This window comes from Misgurnus anguillicaudatus, chromosome 21 (genome assembly GCF_027580225.2).
Source record: "Misgurnus anguillicaudatus chromosome 21, ASM2758022v2, whole genome shotgun sequence".
NCBI classification, from domain to species: domain Eukaryota; kingdom Metazoa; phylum Chordata; class Actinopteri; order Cypriniformes; family Cobitidae; genus Misgurnus; species Misgurnus anguillicaudatus.
This window is the reverse complement of record NC_073357.2, coordinates 38319385-38334517: the sequence shown is the minus strand read 5'-3', so window position 1 is coordinate 38334517 and position 15133 is coordinate 38319385. Positions and strand designations below refer to the sequence as shown.

The 15133-nt window shown below is 37.2% G+C and overlaps 2 protein-coding genes across 6 annotated transcripts; both read right to left on the bottom strand.

Moving 5' to 3' along the window:
• Nucleotides 1-505: 505 nt before the first annotated feature.
• f2 (coagulation factor II (thrombin)) lies at nucleotides 506-7197 on the bottom strand. Its single transcript, XM_055206537.2, has 14 exons — nucleotides 6961-7197; nucleotides 6672-6829; nucleotides 6465-6489; nucleotides 6162-6233; nucleotides 4802-4907; nucleotides 4450-4652; nucleotides 3922-4233; nucleotides 3694-3801; nucleotides 3486-3612; nucleotides 2608-2775; nucleotides 2033-2206; nucleotides 1231-1409; nucleotides 1048-1118; nucleotides 506-762 (listed from the first exon to the last, which is right to left on the bottom strand). The coding sequence occupies exons 1-14, from the start codon at nucleotides 7079-7081 to the stop codon at nucleotides 607-609; spliced, it is 1980 nt and encodes a 659-aa protein (XP_055062512.1). The 5' UTR covers nucleotides 7082-7197; the 3' UTR covers nucleotides 506-606.
• A 594-nt stretch (nucleotides 7198-7791) lies between these two features.
• On the bottom strand, nucleotides 7792-12835 carry znf408 (zinc finger protein 408). Of its 5 annotated transcripts, none has more exons than XM_055206523.2 (5): nucleotides 12698-12835; nucleotides 11435-11649; nucleotides 10886-10953; nucleotides 10495-10763; nucleotides 7792-9727 (listed from the first exon to the last, which is right to left on the bottom strand). In XM_055206523.2, coding segments are annotated over exons 1-5 (2364 nt in total). In that variant the 5' UTR covers nucleotides 12699-12835; the 3' UTR covers nucleotides 7792-7916. The 5 variants fall into 5 exon arrangements, with proteins under 5 accessions (XP_055062498.2, XP_073715174.1, XP_055062472.2 ...); XM_073859073.1 differs by lacking the exon at nucleotides 12698-12835 and adding an exon at nucleotides 12605-12623; XM_055206497.2 differs by lacking the exon at nucleotides 12698-12835 and adding an exon at nucleotides 12568-12610.
• Nucleotides 12836-15133: the final 2298 nt, after the last annotated feature.

Here is a 15133-nt window from a genome sequence, read left to right as displayed (position 1 = left end):
TGCAATTACTGAAAGTGATTTTTTTAGCTTCTCTTTATTCTTTATTTTCAGTTTACTATGATTATTTATTAATTTAGTGAAACGTAATTAAATTTCTCCAATTCACAATAAACTGTGGGTAATATGAGTTGTTACAGTGTACATGGAACTGCACATCTACTTTTCACCAGAAATAGTAAATCATTTGGGTACTTTATGGATACCTGTTTCAATATACTATGATTTGGGACCTAAATTTGAATACTATTTTAAGATGGATAGTGTGCTATAAATTGCTCTCACGATAACTAAATGTGACCCTCATTTTGCGAAGGAGTGGTTTTAGTCTGCCATGGGCAAATTAAAGCATCCTGAGGTGTGTAGCTCAACTTACTATTCCTTCTTTTACCGTTTTGGACAAACTGATCCCAAAAGCAAAATTGTCAAAAGCAAAATCTGTTATCTCATTAGAAAACAAACAGCATTTCTCTGACTGCACACAAGGAAATAAACACACACATATATATACAACATAAAGAACTATGAATTTTAATAATCAATTTGCAGACTCAAATTTAACCAAAGTGGTTCTTGTGTGGTAAAGGTCCCTGTGTAAAGGCTGGAGGATCATTCATCATCCGCTGAGCTTGTTTTGTCAATGACTTTTCTCATCCAGCGACGCATACGGAACAGGTGTGTGTAGAATCCATATTTGCCATCACGGTCGCAACCCTCACCCCATGACACGATGCCAACCTGATACCAGCGTTTATCTGTAGGACTCTGTGGGCATTGAGAGGTTTCATAAGGATTTTTAAAAATCGAACTATGTAACAATAAATAGTCTTTTAAACATAAAGATTCCCATGTCTTTTGTAATAGGCTATCTGTGTTGGCCAATTATAGACACATAAAAGATTTGACATAAATAAATGTTTATCCAGTTTTTGGTTCTATTCTCAATAGTAATTTTGTCAAGTGTATGCTATTTTTTCACTTGAACGTGTTACATAACCAATGCCTGACATGGAAATACAGGTTTTATTTTTTTAAAACCATTTTTCATACCTTCATCACAAAAGGCCCACCACTGTCTCCCTCACAAGCGTCACCTCTAGCCGAGTCTTCTGGCTTGTAACCTGTAAAATAAAACATGACACCTGAGTGCAAAAACCTTACTTGAAATCACAGTTGTCTGAATTGAAAGTCTACAATAAGGATCCTAATGTGAAATAGCTTGGATGGTCTTACCAGCACAGAACATATTGTCAGTGATTATGACAGAGGTGGAATTGCGACAGATGTCTTGATCCACAATCGGCAAGTGAATCTGTTGCAGCACTTGTGGAAGATTTCCGGGGTTAGAGGTCCACGATTCCTTGAGGTTCCCCCAACCGGTTACACGCCCCTTGTAGCCAGCAAACATCAAACTTCAGAAAGTAGAGGAGAAAAGGAAGTCCATACAATAATTTTAACATATATTATTACAAATTTATTTTGGACTTATACAGTCTTAATGGCTAAACTTTTTAAATGAATAAATATGATGTAAATATGAATACAAATGTGTTATAAGTACATTTCACAATTCATAACTAAAGTTAGACGAATACATAAAATAACCTGCTTTAAAGGTGCAGTGTGTAATTTTTTAGAAAGGTCTCTTGACAGAAATGAAAAATAATATACAAAACTATTATCAGGGGTGTATAAAGACCTTTTTATAATGAACCGTTATGTGTTTATTACATTATAATGAGATGTTTTTATCTACATACACAGAGGGTCCCCTTACATGGAAGCCACCATTTTGGGCCGCCATGTTTCTACAGAAGCCCTTAACAGACAAACTTTTTTACTAAGTTGTCTCCGGTGATGACCTGTTTGTCTGGTGGTGGCTACAGTAGCTTCTCTATGTGTTTCAAAAGCGAGGGGTGAGCAGTGGACCGAGCCGTTGGTTGCAATTCACAACCTCACCACTAGATGCCGCTAAAATGTACACACTGCACCTTTAAAGGGGAGTAGCTTATTTAACTATTGTAAGTATTTTTACTTTTTTGCAATGTTTTTGGTAGGCAGACAGACGGGGTGGATTTCAGCAGTAAAGGCTACAGGTTTCTTCATGTGCAGAAGTGCAATGTCTCGGTTCAGGTTTTCCTTCCAGTTATATTTAGGGTGAACAATTATTTCATCAATGGCCACAATCTTCTCAGTGCCCTTCTCATACGTGATTCAGACAAAAGATAGAAAAGGTTTAAAAAAAACATCCAGTAACAGAAACATTACACAGAAAACAATGCTAACATACGAATTTCTACATGGGCTTCACATTTTAGACCCTCACGGCCTACATATACATACAGGTGTGACCATGTCTGTGAAATTCAGGCTAAAGTCTCAATGTATTTATTCTCACAGAAGGTTCTTTACATTATTTGATTTTACATAGAAAACAGGAAATCACAAAAAAAGACTTTACAAACTGGGTCACATTTCCTGCTCTTATTTCAATCAGATCTGCCCTTTAATAGTACCGTAGATGTTATTTTCTCTGCCGCAGGGTTACTGCCATTGTATAATATAACCTCTTGGCATCTATACAACTACACAAGAGTTTTAAGGGCTCACTTGGTACGAGAGTGTTTTCCAAGACGAACAAGGATATCATTGGTCGTGTAGTTCTTGTTCCAAGGTGGGTAAAGAATGCAGTGAGCTGCAGTCAGAATCCATTCATCACTGATTAGACTGGCACCACAAAGCAGCTCTTGAGGACTACGCTTATACAGCATTACCTGCCTAAAATAGCATCAGTCACAACATACAACACATAATTAGCTGTTGGCACGATCAATAATGCCAAGAAAGGCAACGGAGTTCAGTGTACCAAGTACAGATTAGTGCTGCACAATTAATCGCATCGCAATCGCGATGTCAGGCTGTGCGATTATATGACAGCAAAATGTTGCAATTATATTAAATAAATAAATGTGTGGACTTGTTACACAAACTTTCTGATATGAGTTTGACGATTTTCCTTGCTGTTTAAAAAAAAGAAAGAAAAACGAACAAAAAAGGCAGTGCATGTGTGGCATGCACGTGTGTGGTGGCCGTCGTCACTTATCCGAGAGCGAAGATGGATGCAGAGGAGGTTGACAGTGATCTGGTAGCTAAAAAAAACCTCTATGTCTGTTTTATGGCGGTATTTTGGATTTAGGATTACTGACACTGAGCAGTTGCTACATCACGTGGCAATACGAAAACATTTCTAGTTTTACAAATACACATTTTAGCTAAACTGTGTGTGGATTTTCCTTAAAACCCATCAAGTTGACTCATGATACCATTTAGTATAATCGCAATCGCACATCGCAATATTAGCATCAATAACTGCAATGGGAAAAATTACCCAAATCGTGCAGCCCTAGTACAGATGAAGATTTTGAGTCTCAAACAAAAAGTCACTGCTTATAAAAATATATATTTGATGTTAGTGCTGTTATATTTACCATGGAGCACTGGCCACTTCAGCTTCATCTCCGCGCACAATTCTGCTTCCAGTGTATGACTTCAATAGCTCCTTCTCATTTTTATCTTCTTTATTGATCTTCTCATATAAGGGGCGCACTCCACAATCTAACAAAAGACAATATCATTAACTTTACACGTAGTTTATTACTTATAAAATTAATAAAACAACAGATGTGAGTCTCTTACCTTGCTCTCCATTACCAAAGGTGCGAGGGTTAAAGAAAGATTTCCTCTCTTCTTGAGTTGTTCTCTCTCGACCACCTGCATCCTCCACAAACTGGTCCAGAGGAGCATCTAGGAGTAAATGACAAAGATAAATAGTTTAGTGTGGTGTTTTCATCATTTATCTAATGTGCAATTGGAGTAACATTTTGTTTTCTTGATGAATAAGATGAGTAAGAAGATAATGCTCACCACACAACTCAATGTTACAGTAATCAATGGTTATGTTTCCACTTGCTTCCTTTACATAGCACCACGGTCCATCCATATCTCCATCTGGATTCCTACAGTGGTTCTTTACCAGCTGAACTTGAGGCAGAAAATCTTTCCCCTTTAGCAAGGCTTGCACTTCTGCTGCGTTCCAATGCAGACAAGTGCGACCACCCAAAGACACGGACAGATCTCCCGAATAGGCCTCCCCGTTTCCATGTAGACAGTTGCTTTTAACATAACTATCCTGAGTCTTGACTGTAGGAGGTTGAGGAGGAGGAGGAGCAGTTTCACCTGAGGAGGAGAGACTGAGATGATCAGGACTGGTGGTAAAATTATTATTTATTTATTGGCTATATATTTGGTAATATGTAAAATGTTTAAAAAGTGATGGCTCATGGACGAAAGCTTACGAAGACCAAACCAGCAACTTCCTGGTTACCAGTCCTTAGCTTTAGCCATTCCACCACACCACACCTTGTTTATATGTTTTGGTCTGATTTTCTTTACCGCATTTTGGCACACTGCAGAACTCCCTCCTGACCGTGGGATCTCTTGTATAACACCAGGGTCCACCGCTGCTCTTATCTGGATTTCTGCAGCGGTTCCCTGGTAGCTGCATGACATTAAATTCACTACAGGGTCCACTACCGCTCTTATCTACATTTTTGCAGTTGATCTCTGCTTGCTGCAGCTGTGTGACATTAATTTCACTACAGAAGAGAAACAAGTCAACATTAAGCTAGAGAAGCTACCACAGAAGTCAGCATGTAACCATGATTAGCCAATGCGTTAAGATGGCACTGTTAGATACTGTTACATTGCATGCAGCTATTTGCGGTTCAATAAAAAGACAACATACTGAATCCTGTGGGGGAAGTTGCTTTTCCAGTACTGGCACTCTCTTCCAGATTTGGTGACAGACACAATGCCTCTGTAATTTTCACCAATACCGACGTAGCAGTCATCTGTCAATCACGGATGCAAACACAAGGGCTGTTTTACTAAACAAAACTTTGGGAAACAAGTTGGTACCTTTCACCAACAATGTCTGTTACAATAATTACCTAATTTAGTTTTAGTAACATGTTTGTTTAAAGGCGGAGTCCACGATGTTTGAAAAACGCATTGGAAAAGGAGACGGGCCGACTACCAAAACACACTTATAGCCAATCAAATCAAATCAAATGCCGGGTTGCGTATGTGTGGGGCGGGTCTATCAACAGAAGGTCCAGATTCTATTGGGGTAGGGGCGTGTTTGTTTAGGTGATTTCAAATATCAACATTGGCTTTCAAACATCATGGACTCCGCCTTTAAGTATGATGGTATAATGAATGAATCACTATGTTGCGTAACACATTTTGATAGCCTATTTTTTACCAACTATAAGTGACTTCTTGTCAACTTGCATTCATTAATGTAGTAGAAGATTATGCAAGTGATAGTTTCCAATCAGACATTTTACAGACAGTCTATTAATACTTTGAGTGGTGGTTTGCCGGACATAGATTATTATGGAAAATAACTAGTTTTAACAAACATGCCTTACTAAAAACATTGCTTGTGTGCATTTTGAGGCAAAAAAAGGGCACTGATGTATTTTAAGATATGTCAGTGCAAATAGTTTTCAGTTTGGACAGCTCTTACATTTATTTTAGTCTAGGACTAGTCTAATCCCTGTCTGGGAAACCGCCCCTGAGAGATGGTTGACATTTACACTGCAAAAAATTATTTTCAATAAAAAATTCTTAGTATTTTTGTCTTGTTTCCAGTAAAAATATCTAATAATTCCCAAACTAAGATGCTTTATCTTGATGAGCAAAACGACCCAAGAAAATAAGTGTAGTTTTTATACCAAAAATATCAAACTTAAGTGATTTTGTGCATGGGACAAGCAAAGAATCTGCCAATGGCGTGGGCAAATTTTTCTTGAATTTAGTGTTTAAGAAAAATGTTCAAGATTTTTTGCTTGCCTCATTGGCGGATTTTTTTGCTTGTTTTATGCACAAAATCACTTAAATTTGATATTTTTCACATCGTTTTGCACATCAAGAAAAAGCATCTTAATTTAAGAATTTTTAGATATTTTTCAGTGTAGCTGCAAACTAATGAGAATTAGTTGAGAAGCAGTTGATAAGGTCTAGTGACCTGATTTATTATAAGTTGCTTCAAGTTAGTAGTAGGTCTAAAGTGTACTATCGAAATAAAGTGTCCACATTACCCTCTTTCTCCACGCATGTTCTCAAACTGTCAACATTTGTTTTTGTCCTAAGTAATGTTGTTCCTTTACAGTCTGTGAAAAGAAGATGAAAAATGTTACAAAGCTTTCTAAAGAACTTCAATGTCTTTACATTAGTTGCTAATACTACTCAACTCACACAAGACTTAAATTTGTATAATACAGAAAAAGCCAGTGAAAACGCACTTTGTCCCTAGTTCAATAGAAAGTGTTTACACAAAATGTTGTCACTGTTTACACTAAACCTTCCATCAAAGTTTCATAGATAAATATATAAATTCTTACCTAAATATTTTTTCCAAAAGATTTCCTGAAAAAATGCAAGACAGAAATTATTCCAACAGTAATACTCAATAAAGTCAGTACATTAGTGCATTAAATAAAAAAAATTCAAATGCCATAAAGATATACTATCTAAAGGAACATCCCATATACATTTAAAGTGTTTTAAATATGTTTACATTTTCTACAATTCAAAATGCATCTGCTCACCGTTTTATCAACTCTCTCAAACACCTCTCGGGCTTCCTCATGGTCACATATCTCTTCCACACATTCTCTCTCCAGATTCCCTGGCTTTACCTCTTCGAGAAATGTGTTAGCTCTTTTTGCTCGGATGATCTGAGAAGCCTCCTTATTGTCAATAAACACTAAAGAACAAAAAGTAAACACTTCTTTAAATGCCACATCTATACCCAATACTATTTTAAGTATTCTAAAAAAATGTTATTTGTATATAAACCTCAAGACTGTATATTCCTGTTTCAGATCAAGTTCTTACCATCATAACACAAAGTGAGCTGGAGAACTTGACCAAGAAGTAAAGAGAGCAGTAAAGGTGCTTGCTTTGCTCCCATCTTTGCGGACGGCTGAGGCTGTAATCCTAAAAGGACGTGGAGCATCTCATGCAGTCTATCACCAACTCAGTCAGAAAGCTGCGCTTACCACAAGTTAATATTGAACTACCAGAGTTCAAAGAGAACAAAGTGTTTGAACTCTTTTTGATATCGCTCAACACTAACACTGTCATACACCCTCATATCACTGTGGAACATTCTTTACTTTCAGAGGAACATCAATAACAACTACATTTAATACAAAGCGATAACACTGAGGCTTTATATCTTTAGACTTGCTGATTAGATGTATTTAAATTTAAGTGAGAAATTAAATAACATAAAACAACTAAATAAATAAGTCTCTTTATTTCTATTAAATCCATCAAGTTCTAAAGCGTTATTGAAATGGTTTTCAACTAATCTTATCCACTTTGTACCTCTCAACAAGCAAATATAAACATTTTAAGCGGATGTACCAATAATCAGATTGCTGTTAACATAACAAAACAAAAAGTGAGATAGCTAACAGTTTCTCACGAACGCACACGTTGTAATGTATCTGTGAACAGTTTGTAAATGACATCATTATCATTTCTTCAACAAAATATATATATATATTATGGAATTTCCTCCCACGTTAGCTAATTTCCGATAGGTTCTCTTTGCAAATGTGCAATGTCTGTATAAACAGAAACAAGGTCCACTGCACACTGGAGTCAATATTTACTGATATCTGCAATGAGCAATCCTAAAACTAAAAAAACATCAAGCCATTAATTCAAAAGAGCTGACAAGTTTATTTGACATGGGTGTAAAATGATTGTTTCAGTCATTGTAGTTGTTTTGTTGTTACAATATCAATAAATAAATATCAAATTTGAAACTGAAGTCTTTACTGTTACACCCCTGTTTCTATTTCTACAGTTTCAGCTACTGAGCTTAAATCATCCTGACCTTGTAATATGACCAAACCATTATTAACATCCTCTTCTGAAACTACAATACAGTTGTCATTGGGATTGTTGTCCTGGACAACTAAATCATTGTATTCCTGTACCTCTATACATTTGACATTCGAAGGCTGTTCTTGTACTACCACACACTGAGAATTGCTTTCCGGGACAACAATTTCAAAAATATTCTCACTGAACTCAATTTGTTCAAGCCCCTTCTCAACTCCCTTTCCCAAAACTATTGAGCCATGATGGTAAACTCCAGAGTCCAAAACTACACTTTCGGGATGAGACACTATTGTGAAGTCCTGAGGGGGTTGAATGTACGCCACAGCCTGTCCCACCTCCGATCCGACGACGTCACTCTTCCCAGGCTTGCTCTTCAATGCTTTACCTCCTGACACTTTGGGTCGACCATGCTTTAGCAACAATTGGCCGGCCTGGTGCTTGTGTGACTTCATGTGCCTCTGAAGACTCTGCATCATTGTGTATTTAACTCCACACACGTGGCACTGGTATGGCTTCTCCCCAAGATGAGTATTCAAGTGGCGCCGCAGCTTGGATGCCATCGTGTACCCTTTCCCACATTGTTCACATTTATAGGGCCTGTCTCCTGTGTGCAGGCGTTCATGGGCCCTTAGTGTCTGAGGGTCCCGTAAAGCCTTACCGCACACGGGACACAGATACAGCTCACCCGTGTGTACAATCAGATGTCTGCGCAGTTCCGGCAGCTGAGAAAAGCGCTGGTCACAGTTTTTGCACTTGTAAGGTTTCTCTCCAGTGTGAATGCGCAAGTGTCCCTGCAGATTCCCACGTTGCCGAAAGCTCTTGTTGCAGTGCTGGCAGACGTACGGCCGTTCTCCACTGTGCAGTCGCATGTGGTTCCTCAAAGAAGCAGGATTGGCCAGTTCTTTATTGCATTCTGGGCACTTGAACTTAGTAACCTGGTAGTCAGGCGCTTTGCTTCGATGAACTTCTGTGTGGACGCGCAGCGAGGCTCGTCGCACAAAAGCTTTTCCACAGATGTCACAGACAAACGGTTTTTCACCCGTGTGGAGCACCTGATGGTCTTTGAGGTCACGTTTTAAGCCGTAGCTTTTGTCACAGTGTTGGCATTTAAAGGGCTTCTGACCTCGGTGCATTAGCAGGTGGGCTTGGAAGCTTTCCTGTGAGCTGTAGCCTTTACCACATTCAGTGCACATGTATGGCTTCTGATCTTGATGTGTAAATTTGTGTTTCTTTAGATGACACAACTGAAAGAAACGCTTGTCACATTGGTCACATTTGTATCTCTTCTCTCGTATACTGAGGAAAAGTTGCGATTCTTGCCTGGCTTTATGGTTGTCACTTCTCTCACCTTTATTTGAAAGCTTTTTTGTGCGGCGTAACTTCTTTTTAGGTGATTGAAATTCGAAGTTATGTTCGTCTGAGTGCACTTTTCTTGGTTTAGCTGCCAGGCGCGAGCTGGCTCTCAGGCTTCTCTCTGGCTCCAGCTGTTCTGATGAAAGGGCTTGTAATGTAGACTCACTGCTGTTTTCAATCTCCTCTCTGAGATTAAGCTCCTCTCCATGCTCATCTTTATTCTCATCATGTGTCTCATCTTTCCCATTCTGCCTTTGGGAACTCGAGGTTTTAAGGTCCTTTGCATTCCTTTTCATCTTGATTCGAGGTTTATTTCTCTTAATTTGAGGTTTTGCATCCTCTTGCATGACTTTCGTACCAGTGTTTTGTTCTGAAACACTGTGAACAGGATCTGCTGGATGACACAATTTGCATTTAGATATTACAGGCACAAGACCATATCATGGACCATCATCTTCAGTACACACACCACAAATATTATGCATTTACTCCACTGATCTATATAAATGACTGGATTGCGCATAGAATTTACCCGCTTTACAGCATATCAGTCACACAATATTAATTTTTAGGATATGTTTACGTAAATTAATTGTTAATTCTGGTGTTATTTGCAATTTTTATGTTTTAATCGGGCATCATTCTGTTAATGACACGGGTATAAATAAAGTTTTTTTGACATTCAGCTACACGGTCAGCATTATTTCTCTATTATAAGTTTAGGTTACTTGTAAGTTTAGATAACATAATTACAAAACCAGCAAATTATTGCATGCACATACAGTACAACGCATGATTATTTATATAGATTTCAGAATGAGCACGTTTGTCAATAATGATCTGCATGATCTGTTAATACTGGTCTGTCTGCTGATCTGATACTGTAATAAAGATGAATGTATAATAACAGTTTAAAAAGCAAAATGCACAACTTTCAGTTGAAAACTATGTACATGCTTAGGATGTTTGCATTGTAATAATATACAGGGTAACTTCAGATATAAAAACGAAGACTAGTAAAGTGATGTTTTATCATTAAAATCTGATCGCGTCCATTTATTTAATAGAACTTTTGGGTATTCCAGCATGGCGGCGTGGTGGGTTCACAATCGTGACCTCATGCGCAATCCAGTCATTTATATAGATCAGTGATTTACTCACATGCACAGCCTGCAGGCTGATCTAAAGGGGTCACCGCCAGAGCTTCCTCTTGCTCTCTTTTTGGTGGACCATGTTTGCAGGCTTTTATTTGCATTGCTGTTGTTTTATCTTCTGGCTTCACGGGCTCAAGAAGGAGATTTTGTTTATCTGCCCAGAGGAGCAATTCTTTTCCTGGTTTAATGTCTTGGCTGACCTGTAGACACGGCCTTTCATCCACCTCAAGCAATCTGACATTCATCTCTTCCTTATTCTGAGTACTGCAGGCATAACTGTGGATGCAACAGAACAATAAAGCAAGGCTGATGCTATAGTTTTTCATTAATTGTGCAAAATAAACTGATAACTAAAATGCATGAAAGAAAACCAACAAATAAATGCTGGATACACATACCTCATCCAATACAGTTCATCTGTAAGTTGCCCTTTGAATACAGACTGCCTTGTACTTTGTAATACCTGCTGAATTAGAATACATATTCACTTATTGTGACTTCCAGGTATTACTCATCATAATAGTTAATAGATATAACAATAAAGCTTTAAAAGCTTCTGTAATGTTGCTTGCCACTTCAACTTTAGCAGTTTTTCTGAGAAATTAAAAATAAAACAAATAAAATAAATGAATAAATAAATAAAATTCATGAATGATATGAAAAAATAAACGAATGAACTAACAAACACCTACAGATTTATTTATGCATTTGGCAAAAAAGGATATCCAAACCAACTTGCAGTGCATTATAATAAATCTACATTTATATACACTGTGTGCACTGTATGCATTTTTATCAGTATGTGTTTCCTGGGGATCAAACCTGCAACCTTTTAAACTGCTAACACAATGCTCTACCACCTGAGCTACATGAACACTTTCTGCTATTTTGGCTGTATGGTGCAGAATTACATTTAAAAACTAATTAGTATTAATAGGCAAGCATACCTCTTCCAACCTTTCCTTTGTGAGCATTTTGTCAGGTTCCCCCAGACCTAGCAGAGTGCCTTTCTCTAACCCTTGCCCAACACACCACAAACCCAGCTGTCCATCTATGGCCAGAGATGGCCCTAGTGTCAGCCCTCGTGGTAATGATCTCAGCACGCTGTGAATGGAATCTCTCATGTTCACAGAGTCTTTATTCCTTCCAATGCACGTAGTCACTAGACAGAAATAGAAAATATTGAGACAAGATGGTAAATGGTTTCTTTTCGAAAGCTTAATTAAAGGGGTAGTTTACCCAAAAAGGAACATTCTGTCATGATTCACTCACTCCAATGTTGCCACAAACCTGCACAAATTTCTCTGTTCCGATGAACACAAAGGAAGATGTTTCGAGAAATGATAAATGTTTGTAAACCGTTCATGGACCCCATTCACTTTCATAGCAGGATAAAATAATACTATGGAAGTAAACGGTTTGGTTACAAACATTTATCAAAACATCCTCCCTTGTGTTCATCAGAACAAACACATCCATACAGGTCTGTAGCAACATGAGAGTAAGCAAACGATGACAGAACCTTCCTTTTTGGGTGAAGTATCCCAAGGTGGCGATTAAGTTGCACATGTGATTTCCCAGATTATTGTCATGAATAGTTACCACAATAATAATCATATTTATATCTCATAAAAATAGATATCAGCATCTACAGCTTTAAAAATCTACCGCCGAAGTTATAGAGTTGAGCTATTGTTACTAAAATATGCCACCTCTGCCATCTTAAAGATTTCGAAAATAACACACCATAATACATGATTTATAATCGTTTTACAGTAGTAATAATAGGTAGTAACAGTAACAAAAACAGATTGGTGGACACAATAATCACGTGTTATGGTATGTTAATTTAACTGCATGAGTAAAGAGACACTTCTTTAATTCAACACGTTGTGCATTTCAAACCTTAATAAATATTAGACATTCACAGATAACGCGTGCACAGAATAGAGAGCTAGCTGATTTGACAGAATTGGTCAAAATGACTAAAGCTAGCTTGAAGGTTTATCTTGTTGTCACATAAACAATTTGGACAAAAGTTACAAAAGACATCCAGCTCAATGTTGTTTTTGTTGTGCACCTATACATTTGGTAGCCAAGTAAAGCATGGTGCTAACCAACAGCGTTATAATACAAGTAATTGTTAAATCTGTTTGCTTATTTGAACGTCGTTTTAAACATAAATATGGAAAAAAAATATTTCAACTAACTCAGGGTTATATTTCCTCTGCGTGTTGGTCACTTGATGCTTTATCCAGCTTAAACTCCGGGAAAATTTTCGTTCTCCAGCCAACTGCGCAGCCAGCAACCGGAAGTCAGGTAATTGTTACAGAAAAACTGTTCCCACTAGAAACAGTTCTTACTTCAATACGCAATCTCTTTATTTTTTATTATGCATATACATACAGTTACATAATAAGGCAAAAGCATAACGTGATACAATAGATCAATTTCAACGAACAAAGCAAATTTTAAAGAAAGGAAAAAAACTTTATGTGTAGAAAGTTTGACAGTGAGTGTTAATAATAAAGGTAACTTATTAAAGAGACTACCAGGTTTAAATATATTTTTATCCATTCGTATTCATAATTTAGAATGAAATTTCATTTAGTTTTGACTACAATTAAAGAATTATGTGATTTTGAAAGGATAAATGTATAATAAATCTATAATACGTCATGAGTATTTTGATGTGTCTAATTTTTTGAATAGTTGTAATGACCCGTGGTGCTCAAAACCTATGCAGAAATACTTTCCAGCACAAGATGGGGCTAGAGAGACATATTTATTACACGCACGCAAACACACTAAAGGCCACTTTTTGTTAAATGTATTGATATTTTCTTTAAATATTTGTACCCGGTTGCGCACACTGCTGTTAAAAACACTACATGATCTTTCAAATGGTTTATTTAACTCTTTTTTTTACTCACGTTTTATGTATTTTGACGACCTTGCAGTGATGTAGTATAATAGTCTAGCCAAGAGATAACATAAAACTGAACATATTATCTTTTATATTTGTGTATGAGTTCAGAAGGCTTTACAGAGAATAAGGTTAAAACGAGACTGCGATCAGTACCTGACTGAATTGTTACTGATTTATGAAGGAAAATTGTTCCAGAGGCAGAACAAGTTATTCAAAATTGTCCATAATAAAGGTCAGGGAATGTGTAAATAAATATTCAATTTTAAGTGACTTTACATTAACATGTTTCGTACATTTAGATTATTGACCAATATGGTAGTTAAAGAAAAACAGATAATAGTCTCAGAGGAAACAACCAGAATTGAAACTCTATCAGTTTGTTTTTGTGATGATCAATCTCCTAATCCTTTACTGTTTTTCTCCTTCTTTATCTCAGTTACCTTCCCCTTATCCTTTTATCTCTTACTCCTTGTCCCAGTTATTGATCTTTCTACTCTGGCAATATTGATGTACATGCCTTGTATTGAATTTTTTTTATAACCTTGGGATCTTGTGTCTTTTAGTAATGAGTTGAAAACATGAGATGATGAATTGAAATTATGTTGTTTAACATGGAACCACACCTCTTAAATTACAAGCGTGTTGAATACAGAAAGGATCCAAATAACCCAGCCTTTTCACATCACCGTGGCAACATGGATCCGTCTGGCCCTGGAGAGACTGAAGGGAGAGTCAGGGCACAAATGATGCAAGCTATGGTTTGAAAAACACAAGCAAGCAGCCTTCATTCAGTTCACAGATTTAATTGTTAAAGGCTTATTATATAGAGGACATTTTTTTCCAATAACATCACCACCCTCTTTTTGTCAAGGGGTGTGTGGGAGATGTAATTGTGCTAATCTATGCTTATTATTTGCTGGCTGGAGTCATTGTTGATCAAGACTGTGTCTGTTTGTGAGAGAGCCTCAGCTTCTGTGTTGCTCATGTGTTTAAATTCATTAGACAGGTTTCACGAGGAGGTGAAATCCAGACATTACTGGATCTTCTTCCCCTATACGACTGATGGCCATGGATGATATCCTATGAAGCCTCTCTTGTTTTATCTGATGCAGAATGGTGTTTTTTGGGAGGGTTACGTGTTAGCGTAAGTTAATGTCAACAGTTATTCATGTTCACGGTGCATTCACAGTTACAACACTTGATTTTATAAATAGTAATTGAACTAATGAATCAGCTGTCTCTGCTCAGGCTCTGTTTGTCATTGCCAATGCAAAATTCATACTGAACAGATAACACAAGGGGGGTGGGGGGGAGAAGAGAATGATGCCTAACAGTACATCTAGTAAAATGTGTTTACCTCTTCTTGTTGTTTCTGAGAGTTAAGCTCAAAGAGCAAGTTGCAACTCACTCTTCTCAACATCAGACAGAAACATTTTCTAGGGCAGATTTTCCTCTTCATTTATCTTTTATGTGGTAGTTCTGTAAGAAAAAGGGTGAAGATGATCTCTCTCTCTCTCTCTCTCTCTCTCTGATCTTGATTCTTTTAAATAACAGTCCTGCAAAATGAATATTATGTGTCTTGTTTTTGTTTTTGTTTTTGTTAGCTTATTGCATGTAGCATTTATTACATTTGTAGAGCACAACCCTTATCAATAAGCCTGTGATCCATGCTAAGAGCAAGCTTAAAAGCCATTTGTCATGTGAGACATAGTGTGCC